The sequence below is a fragment of the Poeciliopsis prolifica genome, unplaced genomic scaffold, assembly GCF_027474105.1.
Source record: "Poeciliopsis prolifica strain line A6 unplaced genomic scaffold, Auburn_PproV2 SCAFFOLD019, whole genome shotgun sequence".
In the NCBI taxonomy this organism is placed as follows: Eukaryota; Metazoa; Chordata; class Actinopteri; order Cyprinodontiformes; family Poeciliidae; genus Poeciliopsis; species Poeciliopsis prolifica.
In genome coordinates, this window is record NW_026562394.1 from 4,377,534 (window position 1) to 4,400,636 (window position 23,103).

Consider the following 23,103-nt stretch of genomic DNA (forward strand, 5'->3'; position numbering starts at 1 on the left):
AGGGGTCTTTCCTTTACCAAGGACATATGGCGTAGGAGTGCTGAAGCACAGAGGAGAGCTGGGCCAGTGGAGGATGAGGGCTCTTGCTTGGCACGGGCCGACTCTCAAGCAGAGCAGCTGAAGCGCTGGCATCAGCCGGTCGGCACTCCGGAAATAACTGGATGGCTCATGAATGAAGAGACACAGATGTATATTGTCTTTTCAGTGACCTAGAAGAGTGAAAAGCAGACAGAAATATGGATACGGTACTCACGGACATGGACACATATCTGCTATCATAAAGGCATAAATGTAGTAAAATCTTACCCCTCAAACAAATTTATAATTTTTGCCAAATGAAGAAAAACTTAGGCATGGTTTTCTCCATGTATTATAAATGAAATAAGCTAAAAAAGAAAAATAAAGTGACTTTTTTTGGCATTCTTTGCAAAACAGCCTAAGCTCAGTCAGATTGGATGAATATCAGCTTCAAGACTACTGACTCTTGATTAGATGCAGGACAGGACTTGGCCATTCTAACACATGAATATGTTTTGCTAGAAGCCGTCCCCCGATAGCTGTGACTGTATTTTTCAGGTTTTTGCGAGTAAAGGGGAGCAACTTAAAATAGATATGCCAAACTTTGCAGATTTTACTGTAAACATTTTGAAAATAAAACATAATTTCATTCCACTTCAAAGTCATGCACATAAAACCCAATAAAAGCCATATATCTTTGTGACTGTAGCATGACAAACAGCTAACTATTTGAAGGAAGGAAGGATTATTTTGCAGATCACTCGATAAAACACTTTCTCTTAGAATCAACTGAGTCCTGTAATGTTTGTACTGCACGTCTCTCATTCACAAGCACATGTATGTTGTTTCACTTTATTTACATGCACTCTTCATATTAAGTGCACTCTGTATGTGGAGCACTTAAATTTGGATCAAAGCATTGACCTTCCAGTTGGGGACAACCTCTCATCTTATTAGGCCCTAACTTCATCCCTGAATTTAGAGTGGACACTTGTGTAAAAAAGTTTTAGTAGCATAAAAACTTTTGCAAAGCTAATTCATCTTGTAAACAGACAGCTGCTGTCCCATCAGCTGGAGGTCACAAGCAGTCCAGTGGGTCTTGCACACAATGTAATGTGATGACAACTGAACAAAAAAAGTCCAATTTCACACCCACTGTGAATACTGCTTTCCCTAAATGGTGGTTCCATTTTCTTCACAGAAATATTTATGGCCAGTTCGCTTTCTTTTTTTTTTTTTTTTTATAAAAAACAAAACATGGTTGCCAACAGAGGCTGGCACCATTGCAGTGAATTTAGCAGCACACACATGCTAATTGCAGTGAGAATGAGATAACAGAAGATGGTAAAACAAAAACCAACAAACAAAAAACAAGTACAAACCCTTTAATTAATGGTAAGACTTGTTAAAAAAAAGTGCCTCTGTTATATATTATATAGATTTAAAAAATGTGGGTAAGAGATAAGTCTTAATTAATTTTGGATAAGTAAATATATATTTTTAAAAACTTGCAAATGTAATAAGTACGGGGAGACTTGCTTAGATAGATTTCACCTAGCTCTAATAACAAAGGATTTATCAGTCACTAATGATGTGAGACATTAATCAAGCCAGCTTCTGCAGAACTGATGATTAGATTATGAAAGTTGCTTCGTATGTGAAAACTAAGCTGTGGTGTACGAGCGCCCCCTTCTGGCCACAGCAAAGCATAACACGTGTTTCACTTGTGATTAAAATTTTAGACCAGTACGTATCAATGAAGAAAATATGTACGATTGTGCATTTATCTAAGTTAGTACTAAAGGGTTTTAAATACCCAGCAGAATAAATCAGTAAAATCCTGCCTTTTCGGGTTAAATTCATCATTTGGTTTCTCAGTCAGAGCACCTGACTTGGTTCTAATGGTGGGTTATTTCAACCACTAGGGGGCAGCATGCTTGTCACTCGAACAATGTTCACTTTGTGTCTAAGGAAGAAGTTATACAGCTAGCTGGTAGACAGTCGAAGAGACTGCAGTAATGCTAACTTGGCCGCAGTAGAGACTGACTTATCCGACAAGTATTAAAGCCACAAAGGGAAGCTCTGGAGCAACAAGCATCGCCGAGTGGTCGTTTAGCAGCGTTGGGAAACCAGTAAGACGCTGCGGATAGTGGACCTTTAATAACTGACACCAGCTGCTGCGAAAGCTCAGAAAGTATCATTATATTCAGTCATGTCTGCGGCCGGAGACTTCGGAAACCCTTTAAGAAAATTTAAACTGGTCTTTCTCGGGGAACAGAGTGGTAAGTTTAAACACATCCCGTCGTAACCGGTTGAGAGGAAAGTAGCGCTGCTATTTGTATGAAACGCAGCCGATTTCAATGGCTCGCTGTGGGGAGTGACGTCGAGCTGTTAGCCGGGCTAATGTTAGCCTCCTGTCGTTACGCCGCCTGTGTTGGCACTTTGGGAGCATTGCGACACTGTTGATGCCGTCTGTTTGTCCACGCTGGCTGCTTCTTGGACCTGCTCGGCACTCCCTTCTGATATGACTCTTCATGAAGGAAAGTGACGTATTCACGTAGTTGCTCACTCTGACGCGGTGTTGCTCATAGAAGAAAAATTGGTAAAGTAATGGGAAACTTCGATGACTGGGTAATTAGTCGAAAACAGGAGTTATAATCAAGAACTGAATCTATTGAAATTGTGTTGTTTTATAAGGAGCAATCAATGTCGGCGAAAGTCCACGAATTATGATCATTGGTATTTTTTCCACCCTTGAGGCACTTCATAATTACTCAGACCTGTCTGGTAGCATTCCTGAAATACCCCAGCCTTATTGCCAACCCCTTTTCTCAGCCTGAGCCCACCTGCTCACTGTGAATTAAGCTTTAGAAAGGAAATAATTCATTTTATTTTCAGTGGTACAGGGTTTACTTACTCCCTGGGCTTTTTTAAAAAGCTGATCAGCAACATAATGTCCACAGCGTGAGACTAAATTTGGGGTTTCTGGTTTTATTTTAATCAAACTTTGCTGTACAGATGGGAGCTGCAGTTACCACACAGTAGGATAACTCAGCCCATAATTAAAGAGAATTGATGAGCCACAGGCTTGTGTGTGCTGGGAAACCACTACTATTCTTCATAAAATCATAAATGATTCCCATTTAATGACTGGATTCTGGTATTGATGTCAAATTATGACTACTCAGATACAAAAAATTTAAGATGTAATTTATAAGTTCTCCTTAAAAACATTTTTTGGATTGGTTTCTATGAATAAAGACTTTTTAATTAGTTCACCAGTTTTGATTGTTGCATCGTCTTCATAAGAAGTAATCAGATAAAATTATAGTTAGCAAGTTAGACCTCAAAGAAAAGAAAATAAATGGTATTGACCTGCTACCTGTGGCTCTGTAGTTTCATTGCTGTGTTGTATAGAAAACAATGCAAATGCAAATTTAAAGAGACTAGTTGAACAGAATGTGAAAGTTGAAAGTAAGTGAAGTTATGTTAAAAATCAAACACTCAAAATAAGCATTGTTTGACTGTAATAACTCCGTTACTGTTCAATCAGCATCTATGCCATTCTATGTGATACAATTATTGCTGTATTTGTCATGATATAATCTAAAAAAAGATTAGTTTCCCATGTTTTGTTGTCTCTTCCATGTGTAACAGATTGATTTTGTTTGTCAGGGTGTAATCAGCTGTGGGTCTTTGCGTCCTCAAAACCAGCTGTGTTGACTTTAGCCATGTCTTTGTCACTTGATGCACATTGTAACTGATACTGCAACCTGAGCTCACCAAAAAGTCACAGTGTGTGGCTGAGCACCACAGTCCCAGAACTCAGCGATACCTCATAAGTTCAGCTGTTAAAAAAAAACAAAAAAAAACATGGGTTTTGCACTTGTGTACAAGTGAGGAGTTTGTATATAACAGCAGCTCTTAAATCTGGGGTCACAAATATGCAAGTGTGAGATCTTCTTGACAAAATAACGTAAATAGCTGTGAGAAAGCATGTATGAGTGTTTTAAGATTAAAGACAGCTCTTGAATAAATTAAGTCAACTTATAGGTTATTATATTGACAGCTGATTCTACTTGTGTTGCCATTTTACCAGTTTTTAACTGACTCAGGATAAAATGCTTGTGCGCTCAACCAAGAGACGGGAACATGACCTTCTTAGATTTTAATTTTGTGGGTCAAGAGGTTGGACATTTTGGAAGACACCGTTATAGTTGCACAACATGAAAAATCAAATACTTTCATTAAAAGTTGTAGTTTGCTTTTCCATATAACCAAAGGAGGATTCCAGGTGCCTTAAATGGATTTAATATGTTTCACCACCATATTTTAAATATTCCAAAAGCAAATCTTTTGAATTAATATTAGAAATGTCATTACAGATGAGTTAAACATGCTCTTGGTGTGTTTGTTTATAATAAATATTTTTACTAAAGTTAGCTATATATATACAGTAAGTCTGTATTTTTAGTGTAGTTTTTTTTAGACTTATTTTGGACTTTACATCAAACTAAATGGTCAGTTTGATTTAATAATCTCGTTGCAGAGCAATGGCATATTTTAAACAGTAATTTAGCCCTTTTACTTTGAAAGGTTTTTACTTTGATAGCCTTAAGCAGCTGAATAATCTCCCAGTTTGAACTAAATGGTTTTTTTCCTTTCCATTTGTGTCTCAGTGGGAAAGACGTCATTGATCACCAGGTTCATGTATGACAGCTTCGACAATACGTACCAGGTGAGTCATCACTGTTTTTAAGTCACCATTCTTTATGTCTGCAGTGGATGAGTTCCTTCATAATTTCTCATCTATTTTCAGGCCACAATAGGAATAGATTTCCTGTCAAAAACCATGTACCTTGAAGACAGAACAGTAAGTTTGTTTCCAGTGCTCCAAATGTTCAGGGATTTTCATGTGTTGGGTGATTTATGGTTTTTATGACTTAGTGATTTTGTGATCAGGATACTGTTCCCTCTGGACAGTCCGTATATTCACTGAGTGCTTACTCCTTCAACTTAAGTCTTCTCCGTCTCCTTCCTACCCCTCCATCTATCTCTCATTCCATTTTTTTGAAATGAAAACACCTTACTTGATCAGAAGAAGAGGGATGGTGACAAGTGAAGGGTGATTATTTATTTCTTTCCCCTCCAGGCCAGACAGCTTGCTTTCTCTGATGGTCATTCTCGACCTGCATGCCCTACGCTCTGTTTCTCTTATTTTTTCCCCATCCGTCTTTCTTTACTTGGTTTTGTTTCGATTTGTTTTGGCCACATTAACTTAGCTCATTTATCTGTTTTCTTTTTATTTCCATTCTCTCTTTATTTCTTTTCTTTTTTTATATTTTTTGTTCCATCCTCTCCCTGGCCCACAGATCAGGTTACAGTTGTGGGACACAGCGGGGCAGGAGCGATTTCGCAGCCTGATCCCAAGTTACATCAGAGATTCAGCCGCTGCTGTCGTTGTGTATGACATTACAAGTAGGTGACACAATATAAGCTCCATCTGTTCAATTATACTTTGCGTACAAAAACTTCAATTTCAGACTCTTTAATAAATTTCTAATGTCCCTAACAGTGTCGATCTGTTTCTTCTTTTACTTTCATCCAGATGTCAACTCTTTCCAACAAACCACAAAGTGGATTGATGATGTCAGAACAGAGAGAGGAAGTGATGTCATTATCATGTTGGTGGGAAACAAGACGGACCTTGCAGACAAAAGGTTAGTTGTTCATCTTTCTTGCCTTTGTCTTTTAACATTGTTAGTGTTAAAAGGCAGATTAATATTATTAAAGTGACATCATTATGTAAAGTTAGCTTTTTTGAGTTTTACATCATGTTATAATGCTCATCAGAAACATTCCTGGAGTGTTGCCTTGATTCTTTCATGCATGTTTGAGAAATCCTTTAAACTCTTGTGGCAACAGCTCCTCCTCTTTTTGAGGCGCAGCACCTCCTCACAGTACACCCCTTCCCCACAGCTCCCCCACTCAGCTCCTTCAGACTAGTCTGCATCAATTAGCACACGGCTGTTGGAACTGTGCATCTGCTGAGCTCTTCATACAAGCTGCTTATCAGTACAATTCTGGTAAAAATGCTGTTAAAGGTTTAGTAGAGGAGAGCTATTGCGATGACGCATAATGCTGCCTCTTTAATTACAACTTGCTTGTTTTTAATAACTTTTCCAAACCAATGTTACATCGGATAAGTTTATTTTTTTCTCTTCTCTATGGATGTCAAAGCAATTATCAACTTTATCTTTTCTGCATTTCCGATCTCCGTCTGTCTGTAATGCAGGACATATTTTATTTTATTTTTTTTCTTCACTATTTAAACTTGTATTTTCATCTGTCTGGCTGTGCATCTTTTAACTTCCTTATCTACCACAGGCAAGTATCTATTGAGGAGGGTGAACGGAAAGCCAAAGAACTAAATGTAATGTTTATTGAGACTAGTGCGAAAGCAGGCTACAACGTGAAGCAGGTAAGTGTGTGTCTGAGTCGTGCTCTGAAGTCCTGCTGCTGGTGCTGCGGCTTCTCTGCCAAAAGCTTCCCTCAGGAGCAAATAAAGAAAAGTTGCAACTGAGCAAGATCTTTTTTTTTTAAGTACTTCCAAATGTGCAAATTACTCATACTTTTCTTGATATTTTCTGGATATTGAAAATATTTAGTGACTATGGTGCCTTATGCAGTATTCATATCCCTTTTTACATTGCAGCCTCTAACCTCAGAGTATTTTGTTGGGATTTTTGTGTGAAAGATCAACACAAACCTGTGCATAAATGAGATGTGGAAGGATAAGGTTTTGTGGATTTCAATTTTTTTATGTTTTCACCAATAGAAATGTGAAAAGTGCAGTGTGGATTTTTATTCAGCTTGGCTGAGTCAATAGTTTTTTGCATCACATTTTGCTGCAATTCCAGCTGCAAGTCTTTTGGGGTATCATTCTAGCAGCCCTAGCAACATTTTTACTAATTCATCTTTTTTTTTTCTTTCAAACAGCTCAAGCTCACAGTGGATGGAGAGCATTTAAGCACTTTAGTTTTTAATCCTGACATATCATTTCTTGGATTTCGGTCATTGAGTCATTTTAACTTAGAAACATGCTTTTAACCAATCCACTTCATCATCACTCTGACTCTATCTTTAAAATTGTTTTACCTGTAGGAAGGAGAACTTGAGGGACCAACTGGATATATACAATTTATGTCACACACACACACATTTGGGCTATTTACTAAATCTGGAGGAAGCTGGTTGCATTGTTTTTTCTTTGCAACACCAGAGCAAAAGTAAATTAAAAACCATTCATCATTTTTCCATTTATAATGCACTACTTTGTGTTGGTCTGTCACATAAAATCACAATAAAACACACTTGTGGGTGTAGAAGAACAGATTGTCAAAACGTCCAAGGAGTATTAATACTTTCTGCTGGCGCTGCACCGAGCAAACTTTGAATTTAACTGCAACTCAGTACATATTAAAGTTATTAAAATCGCACCGGGAGACTTTTGGTTCTTGAGCAGCGGTGCCAGTTGCAGCAAGGAGGAGCACGGCTTATTATTTCACTTCAATATAATCACATTTTTTTTTTTTCTTCTTCTGTCTGTGTTTCGATGTCTGTGATGCGTGTCACGGTGGGTGTGTGTTTGTTCATTGGGACTCGCAGACAGATAACCACAGAAGAAGGAGAGCAGAGAGCGAAAGAGATGAATGTTCTGTTTATTGAAACGAGTGCAAAGACAGGCTACAATGTCAAACAGGTAGAGGCTGCGCACTCTTTTGAGTGTGCGTCCACAGCGCTCGCTGCCCTGTTTTGATTGACTTCTGTTCTACACGCATGCGTGCTAGACATGTTCTTTAAGCGTCTGCTTCCAATGAGGAGCGTGATTTTGCTTTTCAAGCTCTCGCCCAACTGTTGTGTGTAATGATTTGGCCAAGTTTTGATCAAACGTCTACAGGATGGGTCCGAGTTTGCAAACCGACGACTGGCCTTTCTTGATTTTCGCAGTAAAAGTTTGTTACTGTGAAATCTTCGTTATGGAAAGTTTCATTTCATGCAGTTCATTGGGGATGTGCATGCTCTGCATCTTATCTCATGAGGATCCATCAATCAATAAAAAAAAAAAAATAATTACACCATCAGTGGCTCAGTTGCACTTAAAAGGCACTCCATGTTTTGGTTTTTTTCCGTAGACCTCTTGACTTATCAGGTGCATGTTCATGCAGGAGCCCCAACACAAGCGCCTTAATCACTGTCAGATTTGACAAAGCTCTGTTGGGTGTGTTTGCTTTGTTGAAGCTTGAGGTGAACTTGTGCTATAAAATACGTAATGTGATACGTAAAAATACTGCTTGCATGCTTGTTTCGACTGGTTGTTATGTCCTGAAAGTATTCCTGACGATATGCGTCCGCTTGTCTTTCCTGCAGCTTTTCCGCCGCGTGGCAGCCGCCCTCCCTGGCATGGATACCACACAGGACAAGAATAGAGAGGACAGTATCCTTTGTGTGCTCGTCATTGTCTTCGCCTGACATGACAGAAGAGTTGGGAGGTCTCCTCGCTCTCTAATGTCACCTCGTATCAAATCTTGCGTATAATCCTTGCCACGGGGAAAGTCCAGTGCAGCTTTATGACGTCTCACTTTTGTCATTGAACCTATGAGTCGCTGTCGATTTAGTTTTCCAAGGACATCCAGCTGCAGATTTAGTATGATCTAAAAAGAGCTCCTATCCCCAAAGGTCTAACGTATTAACAAAGTTTGCAAAATGATTGCACTGCAAGGTTTTAATAATGTGTCTGCAAGTCATTAAAAAGTTTTAAATGTACGTATTTAAAATTAAGGTCTGAAAATGTCAAATTAAATTTTAAAAAATGTAAGATGGCCTTGAATATGCCTTAAATTTTGTTGTGGCAGGACAACAAACCTCATATATTCTATGTACATATATTTTTTTTTTCTCATGGGACTTTTCATCAGGCAACAGTTTGAGTCGCACGCAGGAATCTTCAGTGCATTTTGTAACTCGAGGGGGCTCAGGCTATTGCTAACTAACTGCTAATATACCCTTGCTAGCTAGCTAACAAGCTTTTTCTGCCTACTATGAATAAGTGCAAATTTATCACCAGTTAACTGGACAATGTTCATCAAGCTCTAGTCTTACCTATTGAAGAATTTTATTTCAACAAAGTTGATGCTGAAGAAGTAAATCCATCTGAGAAGTAAGAAACCAATAGAGAATGGAGCCATGGCTGCAGCTATGGGGACAAATAGGGGAAAAATATCAAAAGGAATGGCATTTAATGTCTTCAACTAAAGTTAATGTGACAATATCTATAGATAATCACACAAATAGTCCCATTTCTTCCTCGAAAGTCTTCAGTTCTTTTACTTATCCATATATGTTGTGATTCGGGCCTTAAATTTAATTGATAATGGTCTTAATTTGAGTTGGTGAAATCCTCTTGGTTTCTTTAACAGATGAGGATAAATTGCCAGTGGTAAATCTTAAACATATGAACAAAACCTCAACTAAAATGTGGTGATATGTTTTGTTCATGTTGGAATGATTATTTAGTGTTTAGCGTGACTTTTATCATGACTTTGTTCAACATCCCTTTCCTCCAGTTGTTTCCTGTTTAGGTGTTGGCTGCAGTGTTTTAGTTCCTCTTTAAATCGGCACATTTTTTTCTTGTTCTGTTCTGTGTTGTTCCTTAATCCACCAACCCTGCAGTGATCGACATAAAGTTGGAGAAACCACCCGAGCAACCGGTCAGCGAAGGAGGCTGTTCCTGCTAGAGTTGTCAGCCGTGCTGCAGACGTTTTCCTGGAAGCCGGTCTTTCTGTAAATCTTCCCTTCACTACACCCGCCTCCAGTCCCCAGTCCGACTGAGAACACTACGCACCCGTTACCTTCGGCCGTCGTGACTCCACCCGCGCTTTCATCCTGACGCTCTGAGAGCCACATATCACTAAAACTGAACATCACACTGTAACTGACATATGTACTGAAACCACAGACACACCTGGAGCTCACCTTGACATAGAGTTCCTGTCATTTCAGAAGAATATGTTGTTTCAGATGTTATCGCTCGTATTGGTGTATTTCTTTACATCGTTGTTGTTTTTTTTCTTCCAAACCAAACCGAAAGCGAATGTCTGCTGCAAGTTATCTGTCCAGGTTTGTGTTTCAAGAGGGAGAATATTCATTTTAACAGAAGAACACTGCTTTAAGCCTAGTAAACTGTGTAAATGTTGTGTGCATTTGTCACTTGACATAATTTATGCCGTAGAGAAATATTTGGAAGACTTTCTGATTTTAAATTAGTGGTGAACAAACTTCTCTTATTAATCGAGTACAGTGTGGGAGTTTAAGTGGGAGCATGTTCAGTTTAATTACTATCACACAATCTCTACAACTGTGATGCAGCTAAAGTTGGAGGCAGAGACCTTACTTTAAAAATTATGTTGCCTGAGCTGTCAGAGAATATTCTGTCACCTTTTTATAAGCACATATTATGAAAACACATCAGACTCGCACTACATGATTTTTAACACCGAATAAACGTACTACAATATGTCAGCCTCATTCACCGTCCTGCTTCTGCAGGACGGTGAATTTGTCCTTATTTGTCCTCTGAGGGTTTTTTGTTTTTTTTTTTTACATCAGCTTTTCCCCTAAAGTTTTATAGACTTTTTTCCCCCCTTTGATTGTAGTTTTAAAGAGAGAATTTTCACTTAAAACCCAACACAAACTATATGGATGGGGAAAATTATACCTTTTTAGGCTAAAATCGTAGAGGGCTTCTTTGGCGTCAGGTTTTGTATGAACTTGTTTGAACACTTTCAGAACTTTGTTTTGATTTTGCTTGTTTCTACTTTTTGGCTCTGATCTTTTATTAGTGATTTATCAACACATGTATTTAATCTACAATGACTTGAAATATTTATTTCTATTGGATTCATACTTCTTTTTTTTTTCTTTTTTTTATGACCAGTAATATTTTCCCTTGTGGTAACGAGTCCTGAATCGCTACTAAGATATGCATTCTTCCAGACGAGCTTTGACAGTCTGTGACGGATTCTGCTGTTTGTCTGGCACCTCTGGGTGGGAGTTTGATCACACTGATGATATTTGTGCAATTCTTGTGAGAATTTATGCAGGAGAGTCCAGTATGTATAGTATAGCTGTTAACATTTTTGTCTGGAATGGTTTTAAATGAAAGAATAAATTTACACTTCTCACAACTGATGTAATTCATGTGTCGAACTTAGAAAAAAAAAAAACACCTAACAATGACCCTTATGTCCCCCCATAATTCAGCTTTGACTTGTATGTAAATCAGGTCTATTTAAAAGAAGCAAAAATGTTTATTTGAACTGGTGTCGAGGTAAACTATATGTCGAGATTCTTTAAGACTCCATATTTGTTATGTAGTAAAATACCAACATTTAGTATGCTTTGGAAAAGTGAAAAGTATTTCAATGTCATTTCAAGCCCCATAAACAAGTGCATTTTATGTAATACGCCAACATAAAGTTCTACATAAATTAAATGACCAGGAAATGAAACATGGTTTACACTTTTTTTTACTAATTAAAATCTAAAAAGTGCTTATTTTTAATTACTTCAGTCCCTCTCAGTCAATAATGTGCACATCTGCTAGAACTACATGGAATTATATTGATTATACTTTGAAGCCATGACTGAATGTTTCAGGCCTGAAGTCTTGAACAGTCTACTTCAACCATCTTTTCATTTGCTACAATCAGCCTCACTGTTTCCACTGCAGAAAATAATCAGAATCCACTCAGCATAATGCTGCCACCATCATGCTTCACCAGTCAATGATTGGTTTTCTACACGTAGAGATTTGCATGATGCATTAAGTCACAATTTTAATAGCTTCACAACATAGTATAGTTTGTAAGACTGACGCAACAAATTGCTAAAAAAAAAAAAGTAATACTAAATAAAACACACATTAGCATGTTATTTGAAAGTTATTGCAACACAAATAAGTAAGAAATACGAACAGAGCTTCTGTCTCTCACTAATTAATAACATTACTAATTTATTATAGGGCTCGAAAAATAAAAAGTGTGCCTTTGACCTTTCTAAGTTTCTTCGTTTCAAAACACATTTTTATCTGCTTTATAATGCCTTCAAACCTCGCGAGAGCGTTCTAGATTTTTCCTCACCATGGCAACCAACATCAACACGCACGAGGCCGCTTCGTCTCAGTCGACCGTTCAACGTGAGTTGACGTTTTGTGTGTTTTCAGCGAGCGAGCAAGCTGTAAGTGTTCAACCTCACCATGAACCGTGATTACTACGAGACTCTTGAGATAAACAGAAACGCAACAGATGCAGATATCAAAAAGGCGTAAGTTCCTCTTACTTTTTTTAATTTTTTTTTTTACATCAGGCTGTGAAAACGTTACAGGTTTTTTTTTTTTTTTTTTTTTGTAATTATTATCATCATATTTACCTAGATACCGGCGTCTTGCGTTGAAGTTTCATCCGTGTAAAAACAGTGAAGCTGGAAGTTCGGATAGATTCTTCCAGCTGGGTGAAGCCTACGATGTTCTCAGTGACCGTGAGTTTGTCCTGAATCCACACTGAACGCTGCAGCAACGGCTCCCACAATGCCTTGCGAAGTTCTTTGAATCCATAAGATGTTGACTTAGTGCGCTAAATACAAATATACGCGACACTTTTCAAACTCTTACTTGTAAACGCTAATAGAAAAATACATTTATAATTTTCCTTCCTCTTCACAGAAAATCAGTCAAAATCACATGAAAGTTTTGTGGTTGTAAATTGACAATATTTTACATATCTATTCCTTTTCAGCAAGAAAAAAGGCAACTTATGACAAATTTGGTGAAGAGGGACTCAAAGGTGGCATCCCTGTCGAGTTTACCGGTGGTGGAGCTTGGTCCTCCAAATATACCTACCATGGCAACCCTGACAAAACGTTCAGACAGTTCTTCGGAGGTGACAACCCATTTGCAGGTGAGGAAAGCGCATTCAAAAACCATATTGTACCTTCTGTTTCTAATTCAAAGCTGCTGAATTTATTGTGTTTTGTCTTTCCTGCAGATTTTTACACCATAGAATCAGCTCTTCAGTTCAGCTCCCTGGTGGTGGGAATTGAGAAGACACAAGATTCTCCAATAGAGAGAGATCTCCCTTTGTCCCTGGATGATCTCTTCCACGGATGCATAAAGAAGATTAAGATTTCTCGCAGGGTAGATGCTGCTAACATATTAGAGACGTGTTTTTTTCCCCCTGCTCTGCCCAGTGCTCTTCCTACGTTAAATCATTCATATGTCCATTAAATGGAGTGCTTCTGGAGTGCCGTGATTCTTAAACTGGGACAAGTCACAACAAAGACGTTAATCTAACGATATGTCAAAACAGAAAAAAAAACAGCAAAAGCACTGGTCAGAAGTATGCATATGTTTGTCTTCAGCATGTCTTCTGAAGATGTACTTTTAATGTTGATCCAATAATACAACACAAATTCCAGTTGACTTAAAAACAATTTTTGATGGACAAGTTTGGGCTTATTGTTGATTTTCTTTAATTCACACAAGTTTTGAATCACTGTTTCCATGGAGTTTAAGAACGTGGCCTTTTCCAGAAGACGTTAGCTTCCTGTATTGACTCCCAAACCAGTTTTAGTGTATGTTTAAGATCCTCATCGTGTTGGACAACACTTTGTGTGCACGCTTCAAACATCAGGTTTTTTTGTAGGTTGCCCTCCTTCATTATTGCATCATCTGAGCTATGGTAAACATGTTCAGACAAATAGGGCAAAAATGTGCATCCTGCTATAGATCTGATGACTTTCTTATTATTGAAAAATGGGGTTTCTGCATTTTCTCGTGTGTGTTGCAGGTTATGAATGAGGATGAACAAACTTCCAGTATCAAGGACAAGATTCTGACTATCGAAGTGAAACCTGGATGGACGGAAGGCACCAGAATCGTTTTCACCAAAGAGGGAGATCAGGTATACTCTATCTCAAAGGTGTCAAACTCATTTCTGTTTTGGGCCAAGTTAAGATTATAAACGCTCTTAAAGGGCTAGTTGTGCCAAAATGCATTGAGTGTTTACAAACTGTTAAAATCGCAATAAATATGAACAGGTTGTTGTGCTTTTACTCTGTTTTTTGTATTTTTGTGCTATTTGGACAAAATAATTTCCCTCTGGGGATGAATACAGTAATCTTGAATCTTGAAAGGTCAGATTTGAGGAAATTCAAACTCATCCAGCCATCGTCCTTTTAGACCAGGTTAGTCATCCTGTTATGTTTTATCTACAGGGACCAAACTGCATCCCTGCAGACATTGTGTTTATAGTTCGGGAGAAGCCTCATCATGTGTTTACAAGACAGCTCAATGATCTCGTCTTCAAGGCCAAGATCTCTCTGGAGATGGTGGGTCATGTCTGTGTTTTATTGTCTGCCGTATTTGTGTCCTTTCCTTCCTTCAAATATAAAAATATCTGCCATAAAATTCTGTTTTTTATTTGTCAACAAAGAAATTGGTGTAATAATCAGAAGAGGCTCTACAGCTGCCATGTTGACATGTTCCCCTCCCAACAGGCCCTGACTGGCTTCTCTGTGGATGTGGAGACACTAGATGGCAAGCTGCTCACCATTCCTATCAATGACATTGTGCAGTAAGTGCTTTCTCCTGAAAAGACCTTCCGAACGGCATTCATTTATTCTTCTTGATTTTGCAGTAGCTTCCTATTAGACGTCAAAGATCAACATCAAACACACATAGTGTCTAAAATACAGCCACTCTGCGTCAACTGTATGTTTTAATATCAGCACCACTTTCTTTTTTTTCCCCCGTGACGAACCAGCCAGTCGTACAAAAAAGTGCTGAGTGGAGAGGGAATGCCGCTGCCGCAGGATCCGACCCAGAGAGGAAGCCTCATCCTCACCTTTGACATTGACTTTCCAAAAAAGCTCTCCGCTGAAAGCAAGCAGCTGATCAAGCAAGCTCTAAATCTGAAATATTTACAGTATTAGCTGAAGGTGTTGCACTCCCAAAAACTTAAAAAGGTTTACTGCATTAGGTGTGAGCTGAAGTGTACTCTGAAAGAAAGCTAAATGGAAGGCAGCTGTTTCCCAGTAGCAGCCTTCAGGTAAGCTTCAGAGGTTATAATAAAGCTGTTTGGCTGTGATTGGCTGCCATCAGAGCTCGCTTCAGCTGCTCGTATGTGACAAACATCACCACGTTCCAGGAGCCCAGCCGTAAGAACGATGGCATGAAGCTAAATCGGGAGAAAACAGAAAAACGTTGTGCTTTATCAGCCTTTTGTTACAGCCACCAAGAGTCAAAAACACCACAATACAGTGGAATCAGTCAGCTGATAAACATTTGTAAAATAGATCACAAATTCTGTATCTGGTACTAGAGCCCCATAAAGTCAATTATGGGGCTTTTTTAAATGTAATGTTATTTCATTTTATCTATAAAATGAAATAACATTTTATTCATAATTGAATAAGTTTAAAGAATAAAATTAACATTAATGGAATAAAAATTTTAAGTATTGGATTCGACATTTATTGTGTAATTAAAAAAATACACACCTGCAAACAGTTATTAAAGTTATTAAATTAGCAACTTCTCTGAAATATTTACCATAGGAATGATAATATCAGGGGTCAAAAGTGCTACAATCAGAATTAGAATAATATTTTTAAGTAAAAATGTAAGTACATTTAATAAAAATAAATACATAATTCATACATATATATATTTGTTTTTATTCAATAAAAAATACATATAAATTGTATGTATTTGTTTTTATTCAATGTATTGTCAGTTTTATTAAAATTACTTAAAAATCTAAATATTCTAATTCTGATTGAGGCACTTTTGACCCCTGATATTCTCTTTCTTATGGTAAATATTTCAGAAAAGTCTCCACAGTCTTGCCTTACCCTTTATAAAAAGCGAGCGGACCTTCTTTGGCCATCATGGCAGCAGCACAGTTGAGGACGCTGCTGTACTGGCCAAGGGCGGAGTTCATGTATCTGGTTTTGACCACATCCACTGGGGAAGCGATCACAGTTGTGCATAACCCGGCACCAAAGGCTGATACGAAGTGGCAAGGCAGGTTGTCTGTGGAGTACAGGAAGCTGCAGTTCCAGATTCACACTTGTGTTTCACAGTGGACCAAAGCCATTACTTTACCAGACAGGGGAGTGGAGGTGAGGAGGAAATCCTTAATGAAGTCATATGTCACCAGCTCTGTGCAGTTAACAATGGCATTGCGGGCGATGTTGGGGCCTGTGCCTGAGTGCACACACACTTGTCAAAAAAATTAAACGGCAGTAATTAAGAAAGCATCTCTTGGGCGCAAGTAACCTTTCCAGAGACCACGGATGCCTTCCTCCTTAGCAATGGTCTTGTAGGCATCAATGGTGCCACAGTAGCGCCTAGCGTTCTCATTAGACCTGGCCTGTGCCTGAAAACGGACTTTCACCACATCTGTGGGCTGAGCCACAGCCACAGCCATTCCTCCTGTGGTGCATCCCGCAAGCAGACGACTGCCGATGCTGACGTCTGAAAATTTGATATCAATTTTGACTCGTGCAGGCCTTCTTCAGTCGAAATATTTTGAGTCACAGAAACTTACGATCAGATCCTTTAGTGTAGAACTGCTTAACAGAGTCATAGAGACCAATGCGGACAGAGGCAAAGCTCATCTGTCTCTGCAGCCCTGCAACCAGCCCGCTGTAGAGACTCAGAGGCCCCTCTGTGCGCACCATGGTGATGATGGTACCAATCACACCCCGATATTTTACTGCAGGAACTTTCCCCTTTGCTTCAGAGATGCTGGTCTCTCCTTGGACCTGTGTAGGTAGTGAAAAAAATCACGCTGCCTATCGAATAAGGAACAAAATAAGGCGTTTCAGCTTGAAGGTGCAGAACGTTAACATACTTGCAGCCGCACTTTGGCAGTATCCAGGGGAAAAGTGAGCAGGTCAGCAATGCAGGCTGCAGTTCCTGCGCCCACAAACTTAACAGCTGCTGTTGGAGGCACATTCACTGGCTGAAATCCAACCATTTCTTTTCTCTTTTTTTAATTCTCTTTGGATTAAAACTAAAATTCAATGACAATGTTTGTATATTTGATCCAAAAATCTGAAATAAAACAGACTTTCCATTAGTAAATCTATTCCACACTGCCAAGCAGAATAACATTATTTGTATTTAATGAATCTCTATGACATGCTTGATCATTTTCTAGCGATAAGTGATGCATCTTTCTGATATAAGTAATAAGTTAACTTGTAAACTCTTACTTTTCATCTATCCATGTGTTAAACAAAACGGATGGATCGCTTTATTCTTACCTTTACTGGAACAGTCAGTGCGACAGAAACACAGAAGATCAGGATTCTCTGAAGGCGTCTCTTTGGCTGAACTTTGTTCCAGCTATGAACCGGCTTCCTTGCTTTTCCATAGAAGATCTTGCAGAAATGATGTCAATTAAAATCATACTCTGAGTCCTGACAGAGGAAGCATAAGTCTGAGATCAGGGCAACAGTTTCCCAAACTGCAAAAGCTGCAGAAAATAGAAAAATATTTCAAACAAAAGAAAAAAAATTTTTTTACCTTGAAATGTGATTTGTTAAGATTAAGATGCGTCTTTAGGTGGCACTGTCTGAATGAATCTGAAGCAATGACTAGGGGAAAGTGCAGCAGTGTGGAGGGAAACAGAGCGTGAGCGCCTCTTTAAATACTGATGTGATGCTGTTACATAATGGCGCAACACGTGTTTTCTGTGGTATCTTATAGAAACAATGTTTGCTGATCAATCAGACAGAAGAGGCTGACCAACGCCAGCTAAGTCTATTTGTATGCGAATGTAGACTTAAGGGCAGGTTTGTCCCCTGTCTTTATTACTAATTTAATTTCCACATAAAACTGTAACATAATCAGCAACAAGCAAACAAGGCTCTTCATTATATTTTTATACAGTAAAGTAACAACAAATCTAAATGATTACTTCTTTCTTTTTTTATGCGGTTTGTTTAAGTCAGCCGTTTAGTGATGGGAGTGTTGTGTGTTATTAAGTAAACGCTGAGTCATGCTGAACATACAAAAAAACACAGAGAGCGCCAGATTGGAGCCACATGTCTCGACCCATAATCATCTAGCCACCAGTTTCAGTCAAAACGCTTTTTTCCTTTCTGCTTTGTCCAGTGATTAACTACGACTCTTGTCATTTATCTTAATTAAGTGTGCAGTTGTCAGATATCCCAGGAAATTTTCCACATTTTATCACATTAAAACCTCAATCTTTAGCAGTCTTTTCTGGGATTTTATGTGGCAGGTTATCAAATCTTTTTAATTGATAACAGAAGATAAAACTGTTGTGTGCATATGTATTCACCTGCGAAGAGTCAACACTTAGCAGAATCAAACTTCACATAGAGGGAAAAATTCTTTTTTGCAATATTACTCAAACTCAGTCTGATTGGATGGAGATTCTGTGAATGGCACTTTTCAAGTCTTTCCACAAATCCTCTATTTATTTATGTCTGAACTTTGATTGAGACATCCTAACACCTCAGTGAGCTTTGTTCTAATCAGTTCAATTGTAGTTCTGGCTTCATATTTGAGATATTTACAATTTACCCACGTTGGCCTTGTGAAACCAGGCATGTGAATATTGTCTCTTTGACTCCATATTTTAAATCCACTGCCACAAGTACTGGAGTGAAATTGGACAGCAACCTTAAGTTAGACGCACAAGTCAAATCTGTGATAAAAACATGTTTTTTTCTCAGTGTGATAAATTTCCAAAATCAAGACAACTTTGTCTTGGGAGGATTATTTTTTTACCTCATGCCTTGACTTATGTAGTGCGCTGTATTCGAGGGTCAAACCAACTCCCCTCCCTGACCTCCCCCTTGTTCAAAAACAATCGCACAGACGAGAACACGTCACTCCTGATGTCGCTGCTCTGTACTGGTTTCTGTGTGACAACTGATTTCAAAATTCTTTTGTTACCTTTTAAATGTCCTAATGGTTTCGATCCATGCTATCTCTTGGACTTGTACTCTCCTTTGCAGTCTCTTAAGTCAGCTGACCAGCTGTTGTTGACCGCTCCAAAGACAAGGCGAAAACTAAGCAATAGAACAGGTTGCCAAAGTATGCAAGGTCGTCTTCAATGTTTTTTTTCTATGGTGCTTGACGCAACATTAGTTGTTTCTTCTTCTGTATGAACTGTTGTATTAGCTAGCATTGTTTTATGCATCTACTTTTGTTTCTGCTTACTCTTCAGATGCACTTTTGTGAACCATTTTTTTGTTTTTCAGTGTGCTTTATAAATAAATGGATTGGGTTGGACAAGGTCGATGTGCTGCAAGAAGATGAACCTTTCTCTCTCAAGTCTTTTGCAGCTTCTTACAGGTTTTCTTTCAGCAATTCCCACATGTGATATTTGTTTGACCTGCACTGTCTGTCTGATCCAGGTAGGCGTCCGCGCCGCTAGCGGTCATTAGACAAATATAGAAGAAGCAGACATGTGATATCTGAGGATTGTGAAGTGCAGCGTTATTACCCATGGCTCGGGTACATGTTGTCCTACATGTATCGCTGTAAGATGGTGCTGTCCCACTCCGTATCTCACTCACTCAGCTGTGAAAATAGATCATGCTGCAGTTCTTCAATGTAGCCAACACCAAACCCTGATCAGACTTCATGCCTTTTTATGGACAGATGATATTTTTTGGAGGGGCAGTTTGAAATCGTTAAATCAATTGTAACTTCAGAAACTTTAGATTTGTCACATATTACTGGATTCAATAGTTAGTATTAGCAACGGAGACACAGGCTTAGTATTACCATGTTGCATTTTATTTAACGGTACAATTTCTAGTTTAAAGACAAAGTGCACAACTAACAGAGCTGAAATATAATTCTGTTTCAGACAAAATTTTACTTGATATGTTTAGCTTTGAGTTGTGCAAAATGAATTTCATGACCCATTGACCAGCAATAAATCATGCAGCTAAACATGACTGTGTTTGCATTCAGCGATCTACTCCTCGCCATACACCCAAAGCAACAGTGTAAACATTTTGGCAACATTGACAAAGGAGGTAACATAAAAGTGAAATGGTCGATGTTCTTGTGGAAAAACTTCTAAATATCAATTCTCATGCAACAGTTCTGTCGATGTGACTGGAAAGTTCATCACTGTAAACATAAAAAAAAAAAAGAAAACATCATCAGACATCCTGTTGAGCTAAGTTCAATTATAATGACATGTAATGGAAGCTCTGGTCATATCAATCCTGATGAATCGTTGTGCTGTAATCTGTGAATCCTCCTGGTCTTGCAGGAATGTTCCTGATTCTTTCGTCACCCACGTCTTTATTGGCAGGTGGTGAAGTACAGTACCTGTCCTCAAAGGCCAGATCACTAAATAACTCAACAATTAGGGCCTTTTCCTCACACTTCTTCACTTCCAGCTGTATTGCACACTTTTTCCTCGCATCACGCCGCTTGTCGTGACTTTTGCATCTTCGCATTCTTGCCATAAAAGCCGCTGACGAGCTTCAATCAAAACGGAGACTCCCAGTACTGCTGTGCTCTGGTCATACCCCTCTTGATTTGTTCATATGTCACAAACATGACAATGTTCCAAGATCCAAGACGCAGAAAAGAAGGCATGAATCTGGAAGAAGCAGAAGAGGGGGATTTAAGGAAGTGGAACTGGCATGTTGCGTTACTTTTACTCTTCAAAAACTGCCGGGGTATTCCTTTAACCCAAAGCAGAATAAAATTACACCCAGTTTATTAAGCTAGAGAAGAGAGCAAATTTGTTTACTTTTAATAACATCAGACCCAACCATGACAATAATGGCAAATTTCTCCACATTTGGTTGGTTTTTCACCCAGCAGTTCTTAAAATGCAGTTTTACTTTTAGCTCTTACCCTTTATAGAAGGCAGCAGGTCCTTCGTTTCTCAGCATCGTCAGAGCGCAGTTGATGGCGCTGGCGTACTGTCCATTTCCTGAGTTCATGAACCGTGTTTTAACCACATCGACTGGAGACGCTACTACAGTTGTGCAAAAGCCGGCACCAAAGGCAGCTGTGAAGTGGCAGGGCAGGTTGTCTGTGGGAGAGCAGAACATAAGTTACAAGGATTTGTGTGTTAGGATTTTTCAAATGACAGCAGTCAGTTGATTGGTTGTTTCGCTTACCTGTCATTAGGTCATACTTCAAAATGAGTTCTTTGATCATGTCGTAGGTGACCAGTTCTGCACAGTTTACAATGGCATTCCTGGTGATGTTTGGCATGCAGCCTGGAAGAAAGAATATCGTTCAGATCTCTGGTGTTTTTTTGGTTTTTTTGCATGTGGAAATAACATATTGAGTAATAAAGCAACACCTCTCCAGAGTCCCCGAACTCCTTCGTCTCTGGCAATTGTCTTATAGGCGTCCAGGGTGCTGTTGTATCTCCTCTCCCCGTCAGCCAATCGCACCTGGGCTTGGAAACGCACCTTCACCACATCTGTTGGTTGTGCAAAAGTCACAGCCATGGCTCCTGTGGTGCAGCCTGCCATGAGTCGGGTTACAATCCCAGCACCTGCGCGGCAAGAATGTTAGGACCTGCTAATACGATAAAAACGCCATTTTTCCTTCACTTTTTGTAAAATACATAAAACTCACTCTCTGTGCCTCGAGTGTAGAATTGCTTCATGGAGTCATAAAGGCCGATCCGAACAGACGCGAAGCTCATCTGCCTCTGAAGACCCGCTACCAGTCCATTGTAAAGACTCCTGGCTCCTTCCGTGCGCACCATGGTTTTGATGGTTCCGAACACGCCCCGGTACTTCACCACATTGGAACCTTCAACCTTCTGAGACTCGCCCTGGATCTGGGTACATTGTGGCATTTATGAATCTTTCGCAGCACATAAATAAAACATCCAGAACCATAACTATTTTGAGGTGTATTTACCTGTAGTCTGACTTTGGCTGTATCCAGAGGAAAGGTGATGAGGTCAGCGATGCAGGCTGCCGTGCCCGCTCCAAAGAACTTAATGCCTGCAGAGGGCACCAGGTCGGTCGGTTTCACTGCAACCATTTTTATTCCTGGAATTGGTACAAAACGGACACTTTTGCTCTTAAAGACGTGTTCCTTCAATTGCAACTTTAGACATGCGTTAAGTGGTTGTGCTTACCTTTACAAAACGATGCAGAGAAGTTTCAGGTTTTCTCAAGAATGTGGCAGGGCTTTGGGAAAGGTTCTGTCGTTGAAAAGCCTTTGGCCATAAACTTTCTCAGAAGTGAGCCAGCCAGCATAACACTGCTCACTAAAACAGGCAGGTAATCAACGGTTTGAGCGTCTCAAGCCATTCAGACACAATTTAACATCCTGTTATACGGATTAAAAGCATCAATTAGCATATGGCATTTACCTTGAAGATTTTTCTTGAAGATTTTAATCCAATTAAGAGAAAAATGATAAGTTCCTCAATATCCTTAGCCCAGTACTTCCTGGTGGATGCTTACTGTTTCTCTGAGGATGGAGGCGACCCCTGAATTTATAGGCACCTTTTGCACATGACCTGTTAGCAGCCCAACAAGTTGTCCACACCTGTTTTTCGACTATCATGTGTACCAGTCTATGACACAGCAGGATATCTGAGCTCTTGTTGATCTGATTCCACACGCGTCTTTATAAAGGATTGGCACTGATGTGCACTCACTGACATTTACACCATTTTCAGGACATTTTATTTAACTTTTAGTAATAACAATTTTAGTGATAACAATGTGACACACGTGTAAAATTGAAACTCTATATCCAGGGCTTGTTGTCTACAGTAAATTTCCACATTAACCATAATCATTCCAGCTCATATTACAGGACAGACGTCACAGAGTGTTCCCTGTTTTTCCATTGGATCACTCGCACAGCCTATCAAGCTCAGAGGAGTGTACTCTAAATGTTTTAATGAGGCATACGCTCTATGATGATGTTGGTGCCCAACAAGAAAATTCTGGTCCATTTCAGAAGATCTTGGAATT

General features: G+C 39.1%; 4 protein-coding genes across 6 annotated transcripts; 2 read left to right on the top strand and 2 right to left on the bottom strand.

Moving 5' to 3' along the window:
* Window positions 1–1,978: 1,978 nt before the first annotated feature.
* On the top strand, window positions 1,979–10,599 carry LOC129368481 (ras-related protein Rab-6A). Of its 3 annotated transcripts, none has more exons than XM_055043470.1 (8): window positions 1,979–2,300; window positions 4,698–4,756; window positions 4,838–4,891; window positions 5,391–5,496; window positions 5,627–5,738; window positions 7,687–7,780; window positions 8,449–8,515; window positions 9,751–10,599. In XM_055043470.1, the coding sequence occupies exons 1-8, from the start codon at window positions 2,231–2,233 to the stop codon at window positions 9,813–9,815; spliced, it is 627 nt and encodes a 208-aa protein (XP_054899445.1). In that variant the 5' UTR covers window positions 1,979–2,230; the 3' UTR covers window positions 9,816–10,599. The 3 variants fall into 3 exon arrangements, 2 of the variants coding, with proteins under 2 accessions (XP_054899445.1, XP_054899444.1); XM_055043469.1 differs by lacking the exon at window positions 7,687–7,780 and adding an exon at window positions 6,406–6,499 and having other exon boundaries at window positions 1,980–2,300; XR_008606864.1 differs by lacking the exon at window positions 9,751–10,599 and having other exon boundaries at window positions 6,406–7,780; window positions 8,449–8,477.
* Window positions 10,600–12,123: 1,524 nt separating this feature from the next.
* On the top strand, window positions 12,124–15,074 carry dnajb13 (DnaJ heat shock protein family (Hsp40) member B13). Its single transcript, XM_055043467.1, has 8 exons — window positions 12,124–12,402; window positions 12,512–12,615; window positions 12,873–13,034; window positions 13,122–13,270; window positions 13,923–14,036; window positions 14,350–14,463; window positions 14,632–14,708; window positions 14,898–15,074. Exons 1-8 carry the CDS (start codon window positions 12,335–12,337, stop codon window positions 15,064–15,066), a joined length of 957 nt encoding a protein of 318 aa, XP_054899442.1. The 5' UTR covers window positions 12,124–12,334; the 3' UTR covers window positions 15,067–15,074.
* On the bottom strand, window positions 14,813–17,756 carry ucp2 (uncoupling protein 2). The gene is made up of 8 exons (XM_055043468.1): window positions 17,669–17,756; window positions 17,407–17,562; window positions 16,992–17,194; window positions 16,686–16,902; window positions 16,415–16,612; window positions 16,241–16,342; window positions 15,988–16,168; window positions 14,813–15,311 (listed from the first exon to the last, which is right to left on the bottom strand). Exons 3-8 carry the CDS (start codon window positions 17,115–17,117, stop codon window positions 15,197–15,199), a joined length of 939 nt encoding a protein of 312 aa, XP_054899443.1. The 5' UTR covers window positions 17,118–17,194; window positions 17,407–17,562; window positions 17,669–17,756; the 3' UTR covers window positions 14,813–15,196.
* Window positions 17,757–19,896: 2,140 nt separating this feature from the next.
* LOC129368483 (dicarboxylate carrier SLC25A8-like) lies at window positions 19,897–22,881 on the bottom strand. The gene is made up of 8 exons (XM_055043471.1): window positions 22,491–22,881; window positions 22,254–22,385; window positions 22,031–22,164; window positions 21,740–21,947; window positions 21,459–21,656; window positions 21,271–21,372; window positions 21,002–21,182; window positions 19,897–20,741 (listed from the first exon to the last, which is right to left on the bottom strand). The coding sequence occupies exons 3-8, from the start codon at window positions 22,154–22,156 to the stop codon at window positions 20,627–20,629; spliced, it is 930 nt and encodes a 309-aa protein (XP_054899446.1). The 5' UTR covers window positions 22,157–22,164; window positions 22,254–22,385; window positions 22,491–22,881; the 3' UTR covers window positions 19,897–20,626.
* Window positions 22,882–23,103: the final 222 nt, after the last annotated feature.